Source organism: Myodes glareolus, chromosome 2 (assembly GCF_982192425.1).
Source record: "Myodes glareolus chromosome 2, mMyoGla1.1, whole genome shotgun sequence".
Taxonomy (NCBI): domain Eukaryota; kingdom Metazoa; phylum Chordata; class Mammalia; order Rodentia; family Cricetidae; genus Myodes; species Myodes glareolus.
The window spans coordinates 53,598,532-53,619,994 of record NC_142027.1 but is presented as its reverse complement, the minus strand read 5'-3'; the positions used below and the strand labels follow the sequence as shown (position 1 = coordinate 53,619,994).

General features: G+C 37.2%; 1 protein-coding gene across 4 annotated transcripts in view; it reads left to right on the top strand.

The window, feature by feature from the left end:
- The window catches only part of Nectin3 (nectin cell adhesion molecule 3), a 117,939-nt gene that overhangs the window by 12,282 nt on the left and 84,194 nt on the right, over positions 1-21,463 (top strand). For 3 of the 4 annotated variants that reach the window (XM_085685560.2, XM_085685563.2, XM_085685558.2), the window contains exon 2: positions 19,792-20,133. In XM_085685560.2, the coding sequence (XP_085541686.1) occupies positions 19,792-20,133 (342 nt within the window). Of the gene's footprint in view, positions 1-11,693; positions 11,746-19,791; positions 20,134-21,463 lie in introns of those variants that run through there. The other variant, XM_085685561.1, reaches the window with a different exon arrangement.

Below are 21,463 nucleotides of genomic sequence, written 5' to 3'. Positions count from 1 at the left end.
TGGCCATGGAGTGCAGGAAAGGGCATTGGCTCCCCCGGATATCCTGGAGCAGGAGTTGCAGGTGGCTGTAATCTGCTCCTAACCTTGGAGCCCTCTCTCTAAGCTCTAGGACAAGCAGTTGGGGGAAACCGCCAAATCCCAATGAATTATCTAGTGAAGATGTAGGCTAAGACCCACTTTTGGGAAAAATCAAATTGAGAGAAAAAGAATGAGTCAGTTCATTAGGAACTGAACATATGTGTGTCTCATGTTGACTTCTAATCCCCACCGTGATATTGTTAGTGGTGAGTTCTTCAGGAGATGGTTGAGTTTGGATAGGCTGGAAGAGTAGCACGGCAGGAAAGTAATAATCGTCTGTTAGTAGGACTGAATGAAGCTGGCACCCTTACGATAGCAGCCCAAGACAAGACACTAAAATTGAGAATTCTCCATTAAGAACTGCCAGGAACTTGACTCTGGCTAAAGTAAATGATGGAAGGATACTGAGTGGTGCAGATACGGAAATGGAGAACAGGAGGAGGCCACTTGGGCATCTAGAGGTATATGCCAGATTCCATCACAAAGGCAGTCTCCTCAGACTCTTAAAATCATTGAAATTTAGCTTTACCTCTGACACCGAATTTATTGAAATTGGATGTTAAATTTGGTGGTGCAGACCTGTAAAACCAACTACTTGGGAGTCTAAGGCAAGAGGATCATTCATGTCAAGGCCTTCTAGGACAACTTAGACTCTGAAAAAAGTCGACAAAAAGTCTAGAGATAGGACTTGATCGTAGAGTACTTGGGTAGCATGCATAAGGCTGTAGGTTCAGTTGCTAGTACCATCTAAACTCAGGTAAAGGAATGTCTGACAGTTTAGGACAAGAGAAATAATATAAGAAAAGCAATTTTTGACAGTTAAGGAAGAGAGGGGTTATATAAGGAAAGTAATATGATTTGTCATAAACTATGTTCTAGGTTAGAATTAAGATGGTAATAAGAGAAATGGAAGAGAAAGGTTTAAAATAAGAGATTATTAGAAGAAAAAAATGTCTTGATGATCCCAGGATATGAAAAATGCAAAGAAATAAGTGGACTTGGATTTTGTATTGGATAAGTAATGGAGGAGCATACTATTTGGTGAGTGGCGGTTGAATTGAGAATGAGAAATTATATGGACGGTGCATTAGCTTCCTATGGATGCCACAGTAAGCACTGCAAACCCAGTTATGTGAACCATAGGCATGCATTCTCTTAGGTTCTAACTATGCAAGTCAGAAGCCATGTTCTAGGACAAAGGAGAATCCTTCTTGCAATCAGTCTTTGTTGTTTGCAGCTACGCCACTAGAGTAACCGCCTCTGTGATTATATAACTCTGAACATATGTCATAGGAATTTTGTACAACAGTCTGTTATACTAAAGGCATACCCTACTTCAGTATGACCACATCTTAAGTTACATGTTACTTGTGTAGACAATTCTATTTCCAAATAAGGTCACATCTGCAGGTACTAGGGCTTAGGTCTTCAGCATATCATAATCTAGGACACAGATGAATCCATAGCAAAAGTGCGATGATTTTTGTTGGGTAATATGAACTGAGATTTAGGGTTTGATTCAAGTCAAAGTGTCAGATAAGCACAATATTTTGAAGATACTAAATGTGAGCTGGCTTGGAGAAATTTTCAGAAAGATGAATATGGTGCTAAAACTTAAATATGGAAGCATGCCTTTGCATGGACTATAATAGAGTTAATATAGCCATGAAAGTACAACTTGGCCAAGAAAGAAAGCATTGGCAGCATTCCAAAGGCCCCTAACTCTTTTTCAGTCACAGGTCTCCAGACAACCACAATTCTGTTAGCACAAAATTGCATCTAAACTTGCAAAATACTTTTTTACTGCTACTAGTGGGTTGACCCACATTATTATATAGTATCATTTTTTAAAACCATTGTATATTTTTCTTTGTCCTGACTCTGTAAAAGTTATTAGGGTTCTGATGTTTCTTTGAGTTGTTTTCACTTTTAAGACTCTTACGAATAGTATTGCTACAAGCATCATATCACCTGTCTTGGTAGTAGAATTTTGCATGCTTTGCTTTGAAAAGTCTTCCAACAGTTTATACTTTTACCAGTAGAGTATGAGAGTTTCCTTTATAATGGCATGTTTTCTTTTAGCTATTCTAATTGTTGTGTAATATTAAAATGCATCCCTCATTTTCCCTATCTGCCTCTCGATGTCTGAAGTAGTTCCCACCTTTGAACTGAGGTTTCCTCTCAGATAGACAAAGTTGACTGTTTACATGAGGTTCTGATTTGAAATTATAATCTTAAAATCCTTGTGCGCCCTTCCCATGATTGTATCTCAGTCTCTTGATGTTTACTTTCATACCGAGGGTGTCACTCTATTTACCATGGCCTTCAGCTCATTTGGACTTTCAGCAAGTGGTGCTGTATCGTCAGTGAAATGCAAGTTATGGATTCGCACAACTGTCTGCACGCCTCTCTCCTCATCCTTCAGGGCTGTTGCTATTATTAATTTCAGGGGTATATTAAGGAGTAGTGGTAAGAGGACCCATCCCTGTAATATTCCTACAATTGTCTTAAACTGATCACTTTATTCTCCACAGACTTTGACTGATGCAAAGGTATCTTTATAGGCATTTTCTAGATTTTCTCTGGGTACCTGTAGAACCTCATTGTTTTCCAACGTCCTTTCCTCCAAATTCTATCGAATGCCTTCCTGAAGTCGATGTAACAGACATATAAGTCTTTTCCAGATTCTTCATATTTTCTACTAGTTACCTTAAAGTGAAGATCTCATCAATTGTGCTCCTATTAGCTCTAAATCTGCACTGAATCTGACGCACACACCCCGTCCGGAATGTACATACATACATACAGACAGACAGACTGACTTAAACTTAGTGGACTTGTACATTTATGAATGTTACCCATAAGCATACTTAAAAAAACATTGTGAATTTATGAAGAGCAAGGTTCATGCTAGATATGTTTAAAGTTTTCCTAATACTTTTTCGCATTGTATCTTCTTGTTACTTGTTTCTATACATTATGTTTTTATCTCAGTGCTCTAAATAGTTCCTTGATGGTTTTTAAATTTTTCTTAGTTTTGATATTACAATGTAATTTAATTACATCATTTCCCCATCCCTTTTTCTCTCTCCATGACCTCCTGTGTACCTTTTTCCTTGCTGTCTTTCAAATTCCTGGTTTTCTTTTCATTTTTGGGGTGTGGGGGGAGGGTCATGTTTCTAAATACAACCTGTTCAGCCTGTATAATGTTACTTGTATGTATATGTTTTCAGATCCCAGGGAAGAGCACACCAACTGATGCTTTCTTTTTGGAAATACTTATTTATTTTATATAGATGAGAGCTCTATGTGTGTACACCTTTATTCCAGAAGAAAGCGTCAGATCTCACTATAAGTGGTCCCACTATGGATGGTTGTGAGCCACCATGTGGTTGCTGGGAATTGTACTCAGGACCTTTGGAAGAGCAGCCAGTGCTCTTAACTGCAGAGCCATCCAGCCCTGATGTTTGTTTTCTATGGTAGAAAGTTTCTCAAGATTTTGGGACTCAACATACTTTTATACAGCAAAACAATACAAGCATTAGGAGCAATGGGTCATAAGGCAGCCTGGTGAAGCCAGGCACAAACTTCTAGAGTACTTTTTCCCCTAGTCTCCCAGGAAAAGTTGTGATGGCAAATACGAAATGTCAGTTACCATTGACTCTTGTTTGCACCAGAGATGCCCAAATTCCCAGTTTAGAAGGAAAACAGGTTGGTGCACTGTAGAATCGAGCTAGTTTTCATCTGATCCTCAAATACTTTTGCTAATCCTTTTTAGTGTTTAGTTAGTACTTCTGTTTGTTTGTTTGCTTGGTTTTGGTTTTGTTTCATTCTGCTTTTGTTTTTTATTTTGCTGAAACTTTGCTAGTTAGGTGGTAACTTTGGCATCTTTTAAGTAGCAAGGTAAACTTAAATACCCTGAGTTTTACTAGTGATAATTTAGAGAATCTTTGTGTTCTTGAATACACAAAGTTTGACTCAAAGTTATGTTTTTGAATTCTCCCCCTCTTACATACTTATACTCTAAAATCTTTGTATTTATTTATGTAGAAAGTGGGTGTTATATGTGGGTGTGGATGTGTGGGCACCTGTGTGCTATGGCAGACACATGTCGAGGCCAGAAAACAACTTTGTGGAGTTGGTTCTCTTCTCCACCATGTTACCTCTAGAAGTTCAGCTCAGGCCATTAGGATTGGTAGCAAGTGCTGTTTCCCATTCTGACTCTGATCTGCACCAGTAGTTTTGTATCTCCACTTGATAACTGAAAAGTATACCACTGAGCTGTAAGCTCTGAGTACTGCTTTGTGGATTCTGCCCTTAACACTGAGTGAAGTTTTCAAGATTATTCGTTCACATTAACTTGTATACAAAGTTTTGCATTTAAATATATAGAAGGCTAATTAATATATATGAAACTTGAGAGTAGATTAGTGCTTGAAAGATAGTGTTTGTGCTATGAGATGACAGTTGCCTGCTTATGAGTTCCTGCTTTCCTTTTACCTGCCGTACATTTAAGATCAGAAATACTGAACCAAAAGAAGTCAGAAGTGAATTCCAAAGTATGGTTGAAAGACAATTCATTTGGTTGAAAATCGTTTACTGTTGTTAATTATGATCACTGAAGTATTGTGACTTACACATTTTATTATGAGTAAAACTTCAAAGTTATAACTAATTTCATTATTTAAAAATATAACATTACTGAGACAAAATATCTTCACAAGCAATTTAAGGAAGGAAGAAATTATTTTGGCTCTCAGTCCTATCATGGTAGGGAAGTCGTGGCAGCAGGACCTCGGGGAAGCTGGTCACATTGCAGAGTCAGGAAGTAGAAGAAATGATGCTCTCAGCTAGTGTTCATGTACAGCCTCGACCCGCAGCCTCTTCAGTGGAATGGTACCACGGACAGTTAGGGTGGGTCTTCCCCTTCACTTAACCTAATCTAGATGATCCCACATGCCCATAGACTTGTTTCCATGGTGATTCTACGACCTGTCAAATTGACAATATTAACCATCTCAGGAATCAGAAGGGCAGAGTCTTGGTAATTACTGTGAAAATCCTTACACATTTGCCTGTGGTGGAAGTAGCGCTTACTTGTGGGCCACAACCCTTCTCTGCCTTTAGTTTTAGAAGTCATCGAAGTTTGGGAAAACTGGATAAGTAATTGCGTTTCTCTTTATGTAGAACTTTGCAAGTTTTCCTGTACATACTGTGCACAACATGGTAAGGGTGGCAAAATGTCCTTTCAGATCCAAAATGCTGCTTCCTGACTGTTTTTGCTGTGAACTGGGCATATGGGAGGAACACCCTACTACCCTGTAAAATGAGTTAGATGATATTCTCTGGGAAATTTCCTTTTGATACTAACAGTTTACTTTTTTAGAAACTGAATTTTATTTAGGCATTTCATGGTCTAGTCCAAATTTTGTGATAGCAAATATTTATGCAGTAAGAAAATACAGAAGTGGTCTTAGAGGTAAATAAAGAGTGTTCTGTGGCTCAGAGAAATAAGGTAAACTAATTTCAGTAGTTCTAAATACATTTGGTAATCACTTTTCAATTTTCCTGTTAGCATTAGTGAAGTGGAAGCCTTAAGTGTTAGATCATGGCTAAAGATACTCAAACTCCGAAGGTTTTATTATATGTGAATGATAAGGCTTTATACTTTTATTTTGCTAATTATTTTTAAATTTAGCATAGGAAAGAATTGATTTCATTATTTCATACATAAATTTCATTATATTTTATTTGTATACAGCTCCATTCTTTGGCCATCCTTCCCCATATGACTGGTCCTCTTCCTTTCTCTGTTTGTCCCCCTTCTCTTTCATCTCACAAGTATCCCATTGCTGTCTCTTTGAGTCAGTCAGCTTTCAGTCTCCTTTATACTTTCCTGGTGCACACACACAAGTGTGTGTGTGTGTGTGTGTGTGTGTGTGTGTGTGTGTGTGTAAGATTATAGCTGTTTGAGTTTATTTGTGGGTCATTTTGTCTTACCCCATTGGTTTAAGTGTGTCTACCTTTGACCCACTTCATGCTGTTTTTGTTACTGTGTGTCTATGAGACAGTCTGATGTCAGATATTCTGATGCCCCCAGCGTTGTTATTATTGCTTAGGATTTCTTTGCCTATTTGGAGTCTCTTGTTTTTCCATGAGAATTTTAGGATTGTTTTTGTAGTTGTGTATAAAGACCATCACTGGAATTTTAATAGGGATATCACTGAAGATAGTTTTTGATAAATAGCCATTTTACAACAGTAATTCTGCAAACCCAAGTTCATGGGAATCTTTCTATCTTTAAGCAAGTTTATTCCGTATTATGAAAATTTCATTGTAGAGATCCTTCATTCCTTTGTTAAGATGTTCTAGGTATTTTATATTTTTGGAAGCTATCTTTAATTAGATCATTTGCCTTTGTAAGTGATTTGACATTTTTTTCTTAAATGTTTTTGGAAATTTTCATTGCACTGTTATAGAGTGGTTCTTCTATGGTCATGTCTATTTGGGGTTCTAAGTCCCTTGTGGGAGGTGTCAATTCTTTAGATTTGGGAAGTTTTCTGCTGTAGTTTTATTGAATAGATTCTGTCCCTCTACTTTTTATATGAACATTTCTACTCTTATATTCTTAAGTTTGGGCTCATGTTAGGTTTGGTCTTGATTATTTTTGTTTTTTACATGACTAACTGATACTGTCTTGGCTTCATTCTTTTTCTAATACTTAATCTTGCATGTTGATGATTCACTTTTTATTATTTGTTTTTCTATCTCGGCCTCTCATTTTCCATGCTGAAGTTTTCTTCTGTGGTTTTAACTTTCTCCTTCACATTGGTGATCTTTTCATCTCTTTTGGTAATATTCATGAGTAGGCTATGAATTTATTTTTTCCTTCATCTATTTTAGTTTTCTATGTGGTCATTAATACTTTTCTATTATTGTTAATTAAATGTGTTCTCTGGCACTTGCATACACACACACACACACACACACACACACACACACACACACACACAGAGTGCAGTTTTATTACTCTATCCTCCCCCCTTCCTTTTATCCCTCTCATCAAACCCATACTAGTTCCTTTCCAAGATTCATGTTGTTGAGTTTAACTAGGGTCTGTGTGTGATCATGGGCCTGGATCCATCCAGTTAGGTACACAACTGAAGACAATGACTCCTTGCAGCATCAGTCAGGAACCAAATTTTCAGCAATGAGGGGAATAGGGTCCTATTCATGCTTGACTGTTTACTGACCAATTCTTATGCAGGCTGTGGAGTTAGGACTGTTAGGCAGTACAGTGACTGTTACTGTCCAGAAGATGGCAGTGTTCAGCCCTTTTCACTGTCTTTTGGCTTGTTCCACTCTATTTTTATGAATGTTACTGAAACATTCAAGGGAGTAGTACCAATTTTTCTGTTTAAGGCTGAATACTTCGCTGCCACTCGCTCTGAACACCTTGAGCCTCCATGATTTTCTCTGCTATTCATTCCACAGAGAGACTATCTGTTTAAAGGTCGTAGTAGCATTTGGCTGTGGGTCTAAATATAAACATTTAAAAGGTAGTTTGATGTTGTACCAGGTTAAATGAACAATAGCAGTAAGTTCCCACCAAGTACCTTTCACTTCCCATTTATTGGTTTTTGACCAGGTGTATAGTGCCATGCATGGATTTCCTTTTGTGGAGCAGATGTCAAACCCAGAGTTGTTGGCTATTCCTAGTCATGCCACTGCTGCACAAGTAGGCTCCTCCAGTCTGGGTAGTTCTTATTACATTTGTTGGATTCATAGCCAGATATGATCATTGGTGCTCCTTCCCCACCGGCAGCTTGTATAACATCTTGAATATTATAAAAACTGCCAGAAAGGAAGAAGTTTTCACTGCTGTTCCTGGTTAATTTCTTTGTATCATTCACCCAAGGTGTGTTGTGTCATCAGAAATAGGATCCTATCTCTAATTCTGGTGGGAAACCAAGGGAAGTGCCAACGTGCATTGTTTTGGGTGTGTGTAGGACCTCTCTGATCCACAGTTGTCATATGAAGATATGCTACAGTTGGCACTAGAGTTTTTTTAGTATTAACCCACAGCTCCTAGGAGTAGCATTATCAAGCCATGAAGTTTTATCCTTCAAACTGCTTTTGTTAAAATTGCTTTTTTTAAAAACTGAGTTACAATGAACACGTGTTTTCTAAGAAGAGAAAGAAATAAGGCATAGGCGGAAGGGAAAGGATCTGGGAGGAGTTGGAATTGGCGAAGGGGAAACCTGATCAGAATATACTGGGGAAAATATTTTACATGAACATTTCTAAAATAAGTGTTAGAATCTACTAAAATCTAATAAAGTTTCATGTACAAAGCTCACATGCGGGAAACTATCAAAATTCTGATCAAAAGCAAAAACGTAAGTAAATGAAAAGATTTGCTATGTTCATGGATAGGAAGACATGATGGGTCAAAGTGTTCACTCTTCACAAATCGACATAGCGTTTTCAGTGCAGCTCTAGAGCAACACTTGAAGTTGTGTTGCAGATACTGACAGGTGGGTTCTGAGTTTATAGAGTCTTATTTATTTGATTTGAAGATGTCCTATCTCAAGTTGAGCAAGTTCCTGCTTGTCCTTAGTTGGGTGTTCCTCTTTCATTGCTGAGTGATATTTAACTGTGTAATGTATCACAACTTGTTTATTTGTTGAACAACAGGGATATTTCCAGTTTGGATTAAGTTGCTGTGTACATTTATGTAGAAGCCATAGTATATGGACAGAGTTATCTAATGCTTCCAGTGTGTTCATATAATTCTGTACTCAGGCAGCATTGTGTGAGAGATTCTGTTTGTCCATGGTCTCTCCAGCATTTGGAACAGTCATTCTTCTTAATTTTTGTAACAGTAGTGATTCTAGAGTGATCATCTTGTTGTGACCTCAGCATGTATTTTTCTAGTTATGTTAATCAACACTCTGTACTTTGGCACTGAATCTTTGGTGCTATTTCTTTCCAGATACATCTGTAAAGTGTTGCCTTTCAAATTGTGGAGTAACTGTTGAGCTTTTCTGCATTTTGGCCCTTTTCAGATATATCTTTTAGATATATATTTTTGTAAGATCTTCTTTTAGTTGGTGGCTTCTCTAAGAGTGTCATAACAAACAGAAATTTATTGATGGTGTTCACCAATATTCTTTGAGTTGCATAACCAAGATCACTTTTATATTTCCACGTGAATTTTACAAACATCATGTCCACTCTTCTTAAAATTCTAGTGGGATTTTGATTGCTTGAGTGTACAGATCAATTTAGAGAGACATATGTCTTATTGTACAGTTTTACTCATGGATAGAGTCCATCTCTCTACATAAATCTCTATATTTCTCTTTATACTTGTTGCTAGTTTCAGATGGTGCAGTGCTTTAGATGCTTTTGGTTATATTATGATTTTTTTTTGGCTCTTCCAATGACAGTGGTATTTAAAATGTTTATTTTTTGGCTTTTCATTGTTAGTTTGTAGAAATTCAGTCAGTTATGTACACTGTTCTTTACTCTTCATAAAGATGGCCATTGCCCTTGCTAAACAGTCTGTGTGTTGCTTGTTTTGGTATATTTTTTTTAAATTAGATTATCGCTACAGATTGTGTGTGAGAACCTGTGAAGTGGAGGAAGAATCCATAGCACAGAGTATCCTACACATCCTTCACTGATGGATTTAACATGGTGTTCAGTGCATAACAAGGTTAATATTTGCTTTTGGGACCTTTAAGGAATTTTTTTCTCTCTCTCAATATTTCTGTGCACAGATAAAGAATTCACAAGTGGACAAAAGGCCCATTATACTTTTAACTGTTGACTACTCTCAGAAATGGTGGTTTCATACAGAAGGGTGAATCTTGTTCCTTTTTTTTTTGTATGAAAACAAAAGTCTTCAACTCTTATTTTAAAGGTATCTCAGAGTTTTATGCACATCACAGTTGCTAAAGCAGTAATTACTTATCAGTCCTCCTTTCGATGTATTAGCAGCATTTGAATATTTAGCACTCAGTTTTGGTTCTTACTTTTAAATTGATATACAGAATGTTTGACTCTTCCATCTTCCCCATCCATTCTTCTGTCATCTTTGTAGAATTCTCCTCTTCTTTCACACTTTCCTTGGCTTTAATGGGCCACCAGTACTGGTCCTTACGTCTCCTCTTTATTCTTACTAATTTATAAATGATTTCAAGCAATCTCATGTCTTCACAGGCCTCGCTCTTTGTAAACTGATACTAGGAATCTGCATGAAATATGGCAGCCTACCCAGAACAGCATTCTGTTATAGATCTAGCTGCTTTCCCAACGTGTCCCTCTAATTATAAAATAGACATCACAAATACAAGAAGTCTAAAAACTGTGCCATGGAACTGTCTTCTTGTTCTTCAAAGAATTATACCTGCTGGTTCTGTTTAATAGATGTGATCTCCTCTCATTCTACATGTGCTGACCAGAAACCATGGAGGAATTTTGCCATATCAGCTTCTTTAACTCTCTTGCTCATGCTATCTACAGTGCTTTTCAGAATGTAGATCAAGCCCGCCTTCTCTGTTAACTTCTGTGTGACTGATGTTTGCTTTGTTTCAAGGAATAACCATTATAAAATTTAAGTTTGAACTGTGCATATTCATGCTAGAAATTCCCCAGTGATTTCCCATCTCACTCAAGAAATAATCCAGAAGATCTGGTCACGGCTCCTTTGGTGACTTCATTGCACTTCTTGCACTCACTGTACTTAGTTAACTTGAATTGTTCTTTGTGTCTCTCACTTTTTAAAGTCTTTGCTATAGTGTTATCTTAAAGCTGTCTTCCATCACCCTTCTGTCTCATCTGCCCCAACGTGAGCCTTCTTGTCATGCTTCGTTTCCCTCCAGAGGTCTAGTTAACATATGTATGTGTGTGATTTTACTTCCTTAATATTACTTCTGAATCAGGATATAGACTCATTAAAAACTGGGATTTCTCTGCTCCAGAAGTGTTCCCAGTGCCTAGAAATGTGCCAGGCCCCAAATGTATGTTTCATACATATTGATGAATGTAAGAATGATTGGTTTCTCAATGTTTGTATGTGACACAAGTTTCTCCTAAGAATAGAACCTCGGAGTTCATCTTTTCTAGTAATGAGGAAAGGACATTCTTTCCCATTGGAAGAATATTTGAGTTTGCAGTATGTAAAGAGTGATTTAGTTCACTACTGGAGTTTATGAGATACACAAATTTTAGTAAACCTCTTAAAATTATTCTAAACTCTTGGCATTCTTGGTAGACTTTTCTTTAATGATCTTTAGAGTTATTTAATTTGGACATAAACTTTTTATTTAACGAATATTTTCATATACTTACCTTATAAATGTTGACATTTGAAAGAAAGTGGAACCTGAAATGTGTAAGTTGGTTGTAGATGAGAGGTAAAAATTGAGATGTGATATCAGGTAGTATTAAAAAATATATGACCAAATTTGTGAGGCGTTCTGTACTTCTGCAGGCAAGGGATGAGGAACAAGTGAACTGCTACTTCTTTCTTCATACTTCCCCGGATGAGGAACAAGTGAACTGCTACTTCTTTCTTCATACTTTCCCGGCCCTGTAATATAATCCTCAGTGCATATGCACAGATGCTTGCTTTTGAAGAACTAATCCAGTCTAGTTATGGTATGTGGTATTTCAGCTGCAAGTTTCCAGATGCCTTGTATCTGCGGACATGAAATACTGACTGACTTTTCAAACATACAAGAATATACAAAAGTTACTTTTTAGTGGTTGTGCTTTCATGGGTCAACAGGTACTCTCCTGTCTGAAATAATAGTACATTCAACTTAATTAATTAGCTAATGGTACACAGCTTAGCTTGTAAATCACAAAGAGATATAGAGCAGAAATAGTGTATTTTAGCATGGTTTTCCTGCCAGAAGCACCTATGACAAAGCTAGTGTTCTTGGTAGGAAAATTGTTCTCTGTTCCTTAGACTCAGATTCGAAGCTTAATGATAAATTTTAAGTGATTGAGGTATTTCTTAATAAACCTTTGTGTGTTTCAAGGACTCCTCTGTTTTTTAGTTAAATCTAGCTTCATGTGAGAAAACAGGAGCAGAGAGTGGGTTTACTGTTTGGCAATGGGGCCTCTTTCCTGGGAAAGAGGAGTTTGGCTTAAGAACTAGAAGAGAAAATCTGTTCCTCCACAGTTTCTAGGTTCCAAATGAGAAAATCTTATTCAGAAGAAATTTTTAACCTGTGGGTTTAATCCAGTAATGGAAACGTGTAAAAGTCTTACTTGGAAGGAAGTAAAAACCCTATTCCCAAAACAAAAGTACTATAATTTTTAACCTCACAGAGCCTTAAGGATAGCCAGAGGGTAGTGTTTGATGGGTCGTGCAGAGCCTGCTCAGAGGTTTAAGATTTTAAACAAAGAAACACCAAAATTAATCTTTATATGTGTACTGCTATCTATTTCATCAAGATAGATGATTTTTTTCTCCTGCATTTAGTCTGCCCTGTGACTCTTTATGGGCCAGTGAGCCACTAATAGAACAGACAAAGGTAGAAGTTTAACATTACATGTACTTGGAGGTTACTTTTTCTGACCATGTGTATCAGTATATGAGACTTTTTCTTGATTTTTTTTTTATCTTTGCTGTCAAACAGAGTTTTTATTTTAAGTACTATTGTGCAAATGGAGACTTTTCTCAATCTCACCTAGTCCCACTGGACTGATTTCTCTTCGCTGCTGGTCCCCATAGCCACTTAACAAGATAACCACTCAAAGGCTTAAGGTTAATTTTAATTGTTTGGCCAATATTTTAGGCATATTATTGACTAGTTCTCACTTGTAAATTAACCCATTTCTACTAGTCTGCATCACTACATTGCTGTGTTTTACCTGTGATGCCCTTTCATGTTACTCCTTTGGCAACTATATGTTATCTCCCTGATTTTGTCTTCTTTTTCTCCATATATTTTTCTGGATTTCCCGCCTAGCTCTATTCAACCTGGTCATTGGCTGAAGCAGCTTTATCCATCAACCAGTGAGAAAGACATATTCACAATATACAGAAGGACATCCTATATCATCTTCCCTCTTTTATCTAATTTAAAAGAAAGGTTTTACTTTAACATATTGCATTTAATAAAACAGTTATCAAGCAAGAATTACAGGTAAAATACATAGTCTATATTTGACAAAATTAAAGGAAATACTCTATCTAATTATTAATCTAAAGTTTCATATCTATCTAATTTATCTTTTATCATAACTAGGAAACCTATAATTATAACTATCTTATCTTCAGCTCCATCAAAGACAACAGAAGGATATTATATTGCCTATGTAAACTGGACATGTATTATAAGCAACTTTTAAAACTCTAGAAATGACAGAGCTATCTGGCTGTCTGGACAGTCACTCAAAGTTCTTCTGTAATGTTGGGGCATCCATCTTCAGTCTATAGGCCTAGAGTGTCTGGCAGACTTTTCAGTGAGATGATATAGGATTCCCCTCTGTATGCTGAGATTACTATTGATTAATTAAGAAACTGCTTTGGGCCTATAGCAGGGCAGAACAAAGCTAGGTGGGGAAAACTAAACTGAATGCTGGGAGAAAGAAGGTGGAGTCAGGGGGAGCCATGTAGACCCGCCATAGACAAACATCCACTGAAACTTTGCCGGTAGGCCATGAACTCATGATGATGTGCAGATTAATGCTGATAGGTTAATTTAAGATAAAAGAATTAGCCAGAAATACGCTAAAGTGATATGCCAAGTAGTGATTTAAATAATGTAGTTTCTGTGTGATTATTCCGGGTCTTAATTGGCTGGAATGAACAAGAGGCCTCCTACAACAGTGAAGCAGAAAATTTGTAACTGTCCTGCCTATATTGACAATTTGTCAGTTATTTTCCTCTGTGTCCTACAGAATGTCTGGAAGATTCTCTTATGAAGCAGGAATCCTGAAGGACTGTTCCATCTTCAAGTTCAGCAGTCACTTTCCTGTGGGTCTTGCATGTCCAGTTTATATAGCATATAGTCAAACAGTCCAGGAAAGAGCAGTCTCTTGCTCAAATGACTAGCCTTGCCACACGGAAGGCAATCTCTAACGAAAACGAATTTCTTCAATGCTCATCATCCTCTTTGAAGTAATAGGGACTGCCAGGAGCAAGTGTCTCACATTGAAATAATTTTAAATTATTAAAATATCTTAAATTTTGTACGTCTTTGAAGGTTTTGAAGGTTACCTTTCTATTTCAAATATATCTCTGCATATCTAGAAAACCTAACTAACACGTCTATAAGTTTGACTATTATAGATGACTAGTATATTTTTAAATGGACTACATGAGCATAATACTTTAAACAAGAGTAGAAATATATATGTCTAGTATGACAAAATTGACCTTAAATTTGTGTCAGTATACAAAAATCCTTTAAACAAGAATAGAAACATATATACAGTGTAGCAAAATTACTTTAAATTGTATCATTATGCCAAAAGTTCATGTCATTGTAAAATATCTGAGATTAATGATTGTCTTTTTGTCTTATTTTTTTATTCATGCTTGTATTTATTTATTTATTTTTTTGAAAGTAATTTTATTAAATTATAAAAGTTTCCATTTCCGCCCCTCTTCCCAACACCCTCCCACTCCCCCCACTCCCTCTCCTCCTCCCTCTTCGTCCCTTAGGGCAGTCAGGGTTTCCTGCCCTGTGGGAAGTTCAAGTTCCTCCCCCCTCCCTCCAGGTCCAGGAAGGTGAGTGTCCAAACAGACTGGATCCCCAAAATCCAGTATATGCAGAGGAAACAAGTCTCAGTGTCATAGTCAATGGCTTTTCAGAAAGACTTCGGGCCAGCCACATTCAGAGAATCCGACCAAATTCTGAGAATCTGGTTAGATCACCTCCTCGTTCAGTCCCAATCCAACTGGCCTTGGTAAACTCTCATTAGATCTGTCCCCTTGTATCAGTGGGTGATAGCATCCCTCGCAGTCCTTATTTCCTTTTTCATTTTCTTCCTCCTTCTGCTCCTCATTTGGACCATGGGGGGCTCAGTCCAGTGCTCCAATGTGGGTCTCCATCTGTATCGCCGTCCTTCGCCAGATGAAGGATCTATGGTGATAAGTAAAATATTCATCAGTATGGTTATGGGCCAAGGCCGGTTCAGGCGCCCTCTCCTCTGTCCAGAGAACAATCTGGGGATCTCTCCTTGGACCTGGGATCCCATATATAATCAAGTCTCCTGTAAACCCTAAAATGACTCCCTTAGTTGAAATATATTCTTCCCTGATCCCATATTCATCCTTCCTCCCTCCCCCCCCCCATCCCGGTCCACCGAGCTTTCCCCATTCCTCCCCTACTCCCTTCTCTCTAACCCTCTCCCCTTCCAACTACCCTCCCACCCCACCCCCATGCACCCAAGGTTACCTGGGACTCTTGTCTATTTCCTACCTCCTGGTGGATAGCTAAATAATCTTCATCAGGTTCATCTTATTTAGCTTCTCTAGGATCACGAATAATAGGCTCAAAGACCTTTAATTATGGTTAGAATCCACTTATGAGTGAATACATACCGTGTTCCTCTTTTTGGGTCTGGCTTACCTCACTCAGTAAAGCGTTTTCTATTTCCATCCATTGTCTTATTTTTGTATTTCCCTAAATATAGCAAACATCCCTAACCTACCAAATAACCAAAGGCCCTCCATACCCACCCATCCCCCAACTCTTAGAAATGTAGACGTTATTTTCTCCAAACTACTTCCTACTGTCTGTGGATGAAGTATCTGTAGGGTTTACAGAGACCTTTCAGGGGCTTTTGTTCAGTCAAACCATACTAGCCTGGAAGGAATCCACAGGTTTTCATCTTCAGTGGAAACAAAAGCAGAACCACTTTTCCAAAGCAAAATATCCTTAGATTTAAATTTTGAAGTCAAGATCCCTTTAAAATATATATGTTGGTTTAACTCAGTAGCCCCCCATAACCAAAGCAGTTAACTCATTAACTAATTTAATTAAAAATTTTAAGAATATACAATAATATTCATAATTCTGACTTTGTATATTTTCCATCTTTACCTGGCTTAATATATATAAAATTCTATTCCTTTTTAAGGATTTTAAAATAAATAATCTATGACTGTTTGTACTTTCTTTTCTCTTTCCCAAGCCTCTGTACATTTATCAAACACACTATGACTAATTTAGTGTTTTTTTTATATCTGAATATCTTCTTACTGTGTGTCTATAATCTTTCTTTTTATTCACCAGGAGAGTTTTTAGAACCTTAAGCATGTGTGCCTAAAATCAAGGTGGTGGCCTTGGATGCTGCTTCTACTTACCATAAACCTTTTTTCTTTTCTTTGTCTGTATAAGTAAAAGCTAAATTCGCTATGGAGGGCTCTACACAGATTGGAAACACTTATGAATGCACCATACTGTGCTCAAGCCCAAATGATGATGGTGACTGTTTTGCAAACTTTATTATTGAGAGATTTTGTTTTCTTCGAAGTTAGCTTTTTCTTTGACAAAAGACAGGCAAAAAGTGTTCATTGTTACTGAATTTCCTTTTTTTTGATATCAAATGAGAAAATTATGTCAGCTTTCATTATTATTAGTCAAAAAGTATCTTTATATTCTTGAAAAATTCAACTGGGTATCATATTTTTATGTATAAAATGTAGAGCTTAATGTATCATAATGCTATGTGCATTTATTGTAAAAAAACTTTTTATTGAAAATTTTTAGTATGATATATTCTGGTTATGATTTTACCTTCCCCAGCTCCTCCTAGATGCTCCCCACTTACCCACCCACCCAAATCCTTACCCTTTCTTTCCCTCATTAAGATACAGTCATCTTAAAACAAATAATAATAAAATGAAATTAGGTTAAAAACATACCAGAATGGGACAAAATAAACAAACTACAAAGAAAAAGAGCCAAAGAAAAAGCTCAGAAAACACAGTAGACACTGAGACACATGTGTTCCATAAAAATACAAAACTGAAAACCATAATATATATGGAAAGGACCTATAAAGAAAAGTTAAAAAACAAAAACAATTGAAAAAATAAGTGCCAAAACATTATGAGACAAAGAACCTTCAAAGGTGCCATTGAGTTAGTTCTGTGTTGGCCATGTGCTGTGGGGCATGGGGATTGGCCTTAAGAGTGTTTGTTTCCTCAGTGAGAGCCTCTAATGAAGGAAACTAATTTTTCTCATTTGTGAGTAGTTGTCAATTGGATTAGCTTCTGGATTAGGAATGAGGGCTTATATTCATTTCCTGTCAGTGTTGGGACCCCATGAGACCCAAACTTATGGAGGCCCTTTGCATGCTGCCACAGTCTCTATGAGTTCATATGTACATACATATTTAGAGCGCTTGATACCTTGGAGTCCTTCATGTCCCTCTGGCTCTCAGAATCTTTCCATCTTCTCTTCCTTAGTGTTTCTTGAGTTCTGAGGGGGAAGGAATTGATGGAGATCCATTTAGGATTGAGTATTCAAGGTGTCTTACTCTGTATTCACTATTGTGCAGGTGTGACTCTGTATTGTTCCATTTCCTGCAGGAGGAAGTTTTTCTGATGATGGCTCTCTTCTCTCTGATGACTGTGCAAAACCCTGATCTATGAGTATAGTAGAACATTTTGTTCCACCATTTTATTGCTCTGTTTTTTGGCAAAGCAGTGGTATTTGATTTTCCCCTAGTCCCTGGCTTGGCTACCCAAAGGTTGGGAAAGGGTTCCATTTCATGGAGTGGGCCTTAAGTCCAGTCAGATATTATTGGTTGGTTAGCTCCATTATTAGATTTAAGAATCATGCAGGTGAAATATCATTGTAGATTGAAGGATTTGTAGTTAGGTTGGTGTGTACCATTTTGCCTTTGTACACAGAGTCCCTTCTGGTGCCTGTGAACATTAGTCCATAGGAGTGAAGGCTTTAAAGTAAGTGCCAGCTCTCCTTTTCTCTTCAAGAGCCTTATTGTCAGTTTATGGATAGGAAATAGTAGCCCTGACAGTGGCTTAGGTTGTTTGGCCAGCAGCTGATTAGATGTAACCCATTCCCAGAACTGGAGGCTTCGTTTGGTAATGAGAGATATGTCCAGTTGGTTCTGTCTCCCCATTATTTAGCAATTCCATTTAGATGACCTTCAATTATATATATTGAATCCTATATATTTTAGGATTCTACTGTATTAGACTTCCATATGACTTCTCAAATGGCCCTTAGTTTTAACTGTCCCTCCCTCACCCACTTGTTCCCTTCCTTTCCCATCTGATCGTCCTGTTCCTGTCTTCCAATACAAGTCAATATTCGTGATAGTTTTTTGTGAGTTTGTATAATTTTTGGCTTAGCGCCTGACTTTACCCTACCTCATACTAAAATACCTAGAATACTGCACATCTTATATCTTGAGCTAGTTATTTTTGACATTTCAAGTTAATAATGAGTGATGATAAATTGAGGGGTTCTTGATAACAAGCAATGATTTAAAGAACACCAAAACATTTTCTTTTGTGGTTGCTAAAGATAGTGTTATAAATGATCGGTTTCCTCCTATAAATAATAAATATTAGACCCTTCCTATAGTCATCCTTTAGAAGGTCCTTTTTTCCATTTTATTGACTTTTTTGCAATATTTCCCCCCCAAAAAGAGAGAATATTGTTTAAGACTGTTGTCTAGTCCTGAGTGAAGAAAGCTGGGGCGGTGGCACAAACACTGTGGGTTATGAGAGTCATCAGGCAAAAGGCCAGCTTTTCTATGTAGTGGGCTCTTGTCAAAACAAAACAGAAAAAAATAGTATTTGAATAAAATTTACTGCATTTAAAAATTATTTTCATTCCTTCTGTGCTTGTATATTCATTTAAAATGTTAGAAATGACATTGTTTTAAAGATGTTTTTGCAATTTAATGCTTTGAGGACTTATTTTGGCTTCATAGTTTTTGTTGTTTCCTTGTCAGCTGACGTGTGGTGAGCTCTCTGAGGGTAGTTTCTTTATGTTTTAAGCATTTACTGATCAGTGTCTTCAAAAACAGTGATCAGTATTGGTCTCCTTCAGGACAATTGTGATTCTCTGGCATTTAGGAGAAGTTTGGTGTCATTTCATTTTAAACTTGCTTGTGAAATGTTTTTTTCACTCTGCTGAAAAAAAGACAATTTTGTATTCATAGTAAACATTTCTTTAGTGTTTTTTTTGAAGTTGGTCTATCTCAAAGATTGTTGTTTTATAGAGAATTTTAGCATTCCACAGGAAACTACCTTGATCTTAGATCTTAAACAAGTTATTTATTGTTACATTAAAAAAATGCCTAAAATTTGTTAACTATGAAATAACATCTACTCTTCTTTGGTTCAGTGGGGAGGGGCATCTAGATATGGTGCACCCTGCTTTAGACTCTCACAAAGCTGCAGTCAAGGGGGCAGCTAGGTCTGAAATCTCATGTGAAGTTTTGATGTGGGAGAATCTGCCTCCAGTGTAGTTCCCTTTCTATGGAGCTCACTGTTGAATGGTTTGATGATCATTTGTAGCTGACTTCCAGCTGACCCAATCCCAGCTCTTTTCAGGCTCTTATTGTTCAGGTGTGTGTGGGGGGGGGGGGGAGTGGGTGGTTGGATATGTGTATATGTATAGAGAAAGAGGGAGAGTGACTGTATGTTAGCATACGTTTTCCATTATCAAAACTGTGTAACATGTGTTTTTGTTTTGTTTATAGGTGCCTTAGCTGGATCAATTATCGTGGAGCCACATGTCACAGCAGTGTGGGGAAAGAATGTTTCGTTGAAATGTTTAATTGAAGTGAATGAAACCATAACACAGATTTCATGGGAGAAGATCCATGGCAAAAGTACACAGACTGTTGCAGTTCATCATCCTCAGTATGGATTCTCTGTTCAAGGAGATTATCAGGGAAGAGTCTTGTTTAAAAACTACTCACTTAATGATGCAACAATTACTCTGCATAACATAGGCTTCTCAGACTCTGGAAAATACATATGCAAAGCTGTTACATTCCCTCTTGGAAATGCCCAGTCCTCTACAACTGTGACTGTGTTAGGTAGGTGTACTTGAGTTGGGTTTGAGACTATGATAAATATCCTATTGAGAATGTTTTCAATCATATAAAATGAGGATTTCTATAAATTTGATTTAAATTAAAAACATTCAGATATACCTTCTCAAATTCTGTCTTAATGTTGTGTGTTTCTAGGCTCTCTTAATGTAAGCAGAGCCTGTGTGTACCTGCCTGTAATGCTGCACAGGTTTGGCTCTTTTCATAATAGGTGGCACTGTAATAACAGATGTGATTTTCAGCTGGCTGTGGTGTGGTGACTCACATCAGTAATTCCAGCTCTTGAGAGGCTCAGGCAGGTTATTGCCATATAGTCCAGGTTAACTGGGCCTACAAAATGAAATCCTGTTCTTAAAAACTAAACTGCTATAACATTTTTTATTACTTCAATATTAAAATTTAGTGATTTTTTTTTGTTGGTTTTAGTTTTTCTTGCTTTTTTATTTGTTTGTTTTTCTCCAGTGACTCTCATTGAACTTCTTGGAACCTTTTGCCACTGTGTATTTCAGTTTTCCATAGTGGTTTTTATTCCTGGTGTTGAAGACTTGTGTACCTGTTTGAATCATATACTAGCTACCTTAATTGTTAGAGTTTAAGGAGGAACTTGACTAAACCTGTTAGCATTGTGGTGACTCCTGAAGTAGGATGTAAAGCAATCTGGAAATGTAGAGGAATACTGTGGTAGTCACAGATCAGAGATAGAGGAGCAACCGTCATCTGTAGCTGAGGTGGAGAGGCACCTCAACTCCTCCTTCAGAAAGCCCATTGCTCAGCTTTAGGAGCTAACACCTTCCCCAAGGCCAGTAAGAATTCTTTAGTAAGATATAGGGTGATTAGGTGAACATAAGAATTCACGACATATTTTATAAAAGGAATGGTTGTTAGTCCTTAAGTAATGGGTAGTTTGGGTTTGGCACATGGTGGACCTTCTATTGAATTGACAGAGAGCCAGATCTGAGAGGTATTAAAGTAAAGATTCTTTAATTCTCGATTTTTGAATGTGAAAGCTAGAATTCTTTTTGTTGAGGACTCTTGTCTATTCATCATAGAGTGCTTTGCAGATCCATAGGCCCCAACCCATCAAATGCCAGTAACACTTCCTCATTTTAATGACAATCTCTCACCACAGAAGTGATCTCTGGGACAGTCTAGAATAGAAGGAATTTAAATGGTTGAAATGGACTACTGAAAAAGTAATTTATCAGTTGTGCAAAGCATTTGTATGAAGTATAAGACACTGGAGCATCTGAAAATAACTTGAATGAATGGAAAAATTGATGTTTCTACTGTCAAAATAAGTGTAAGCTTGTGCTCC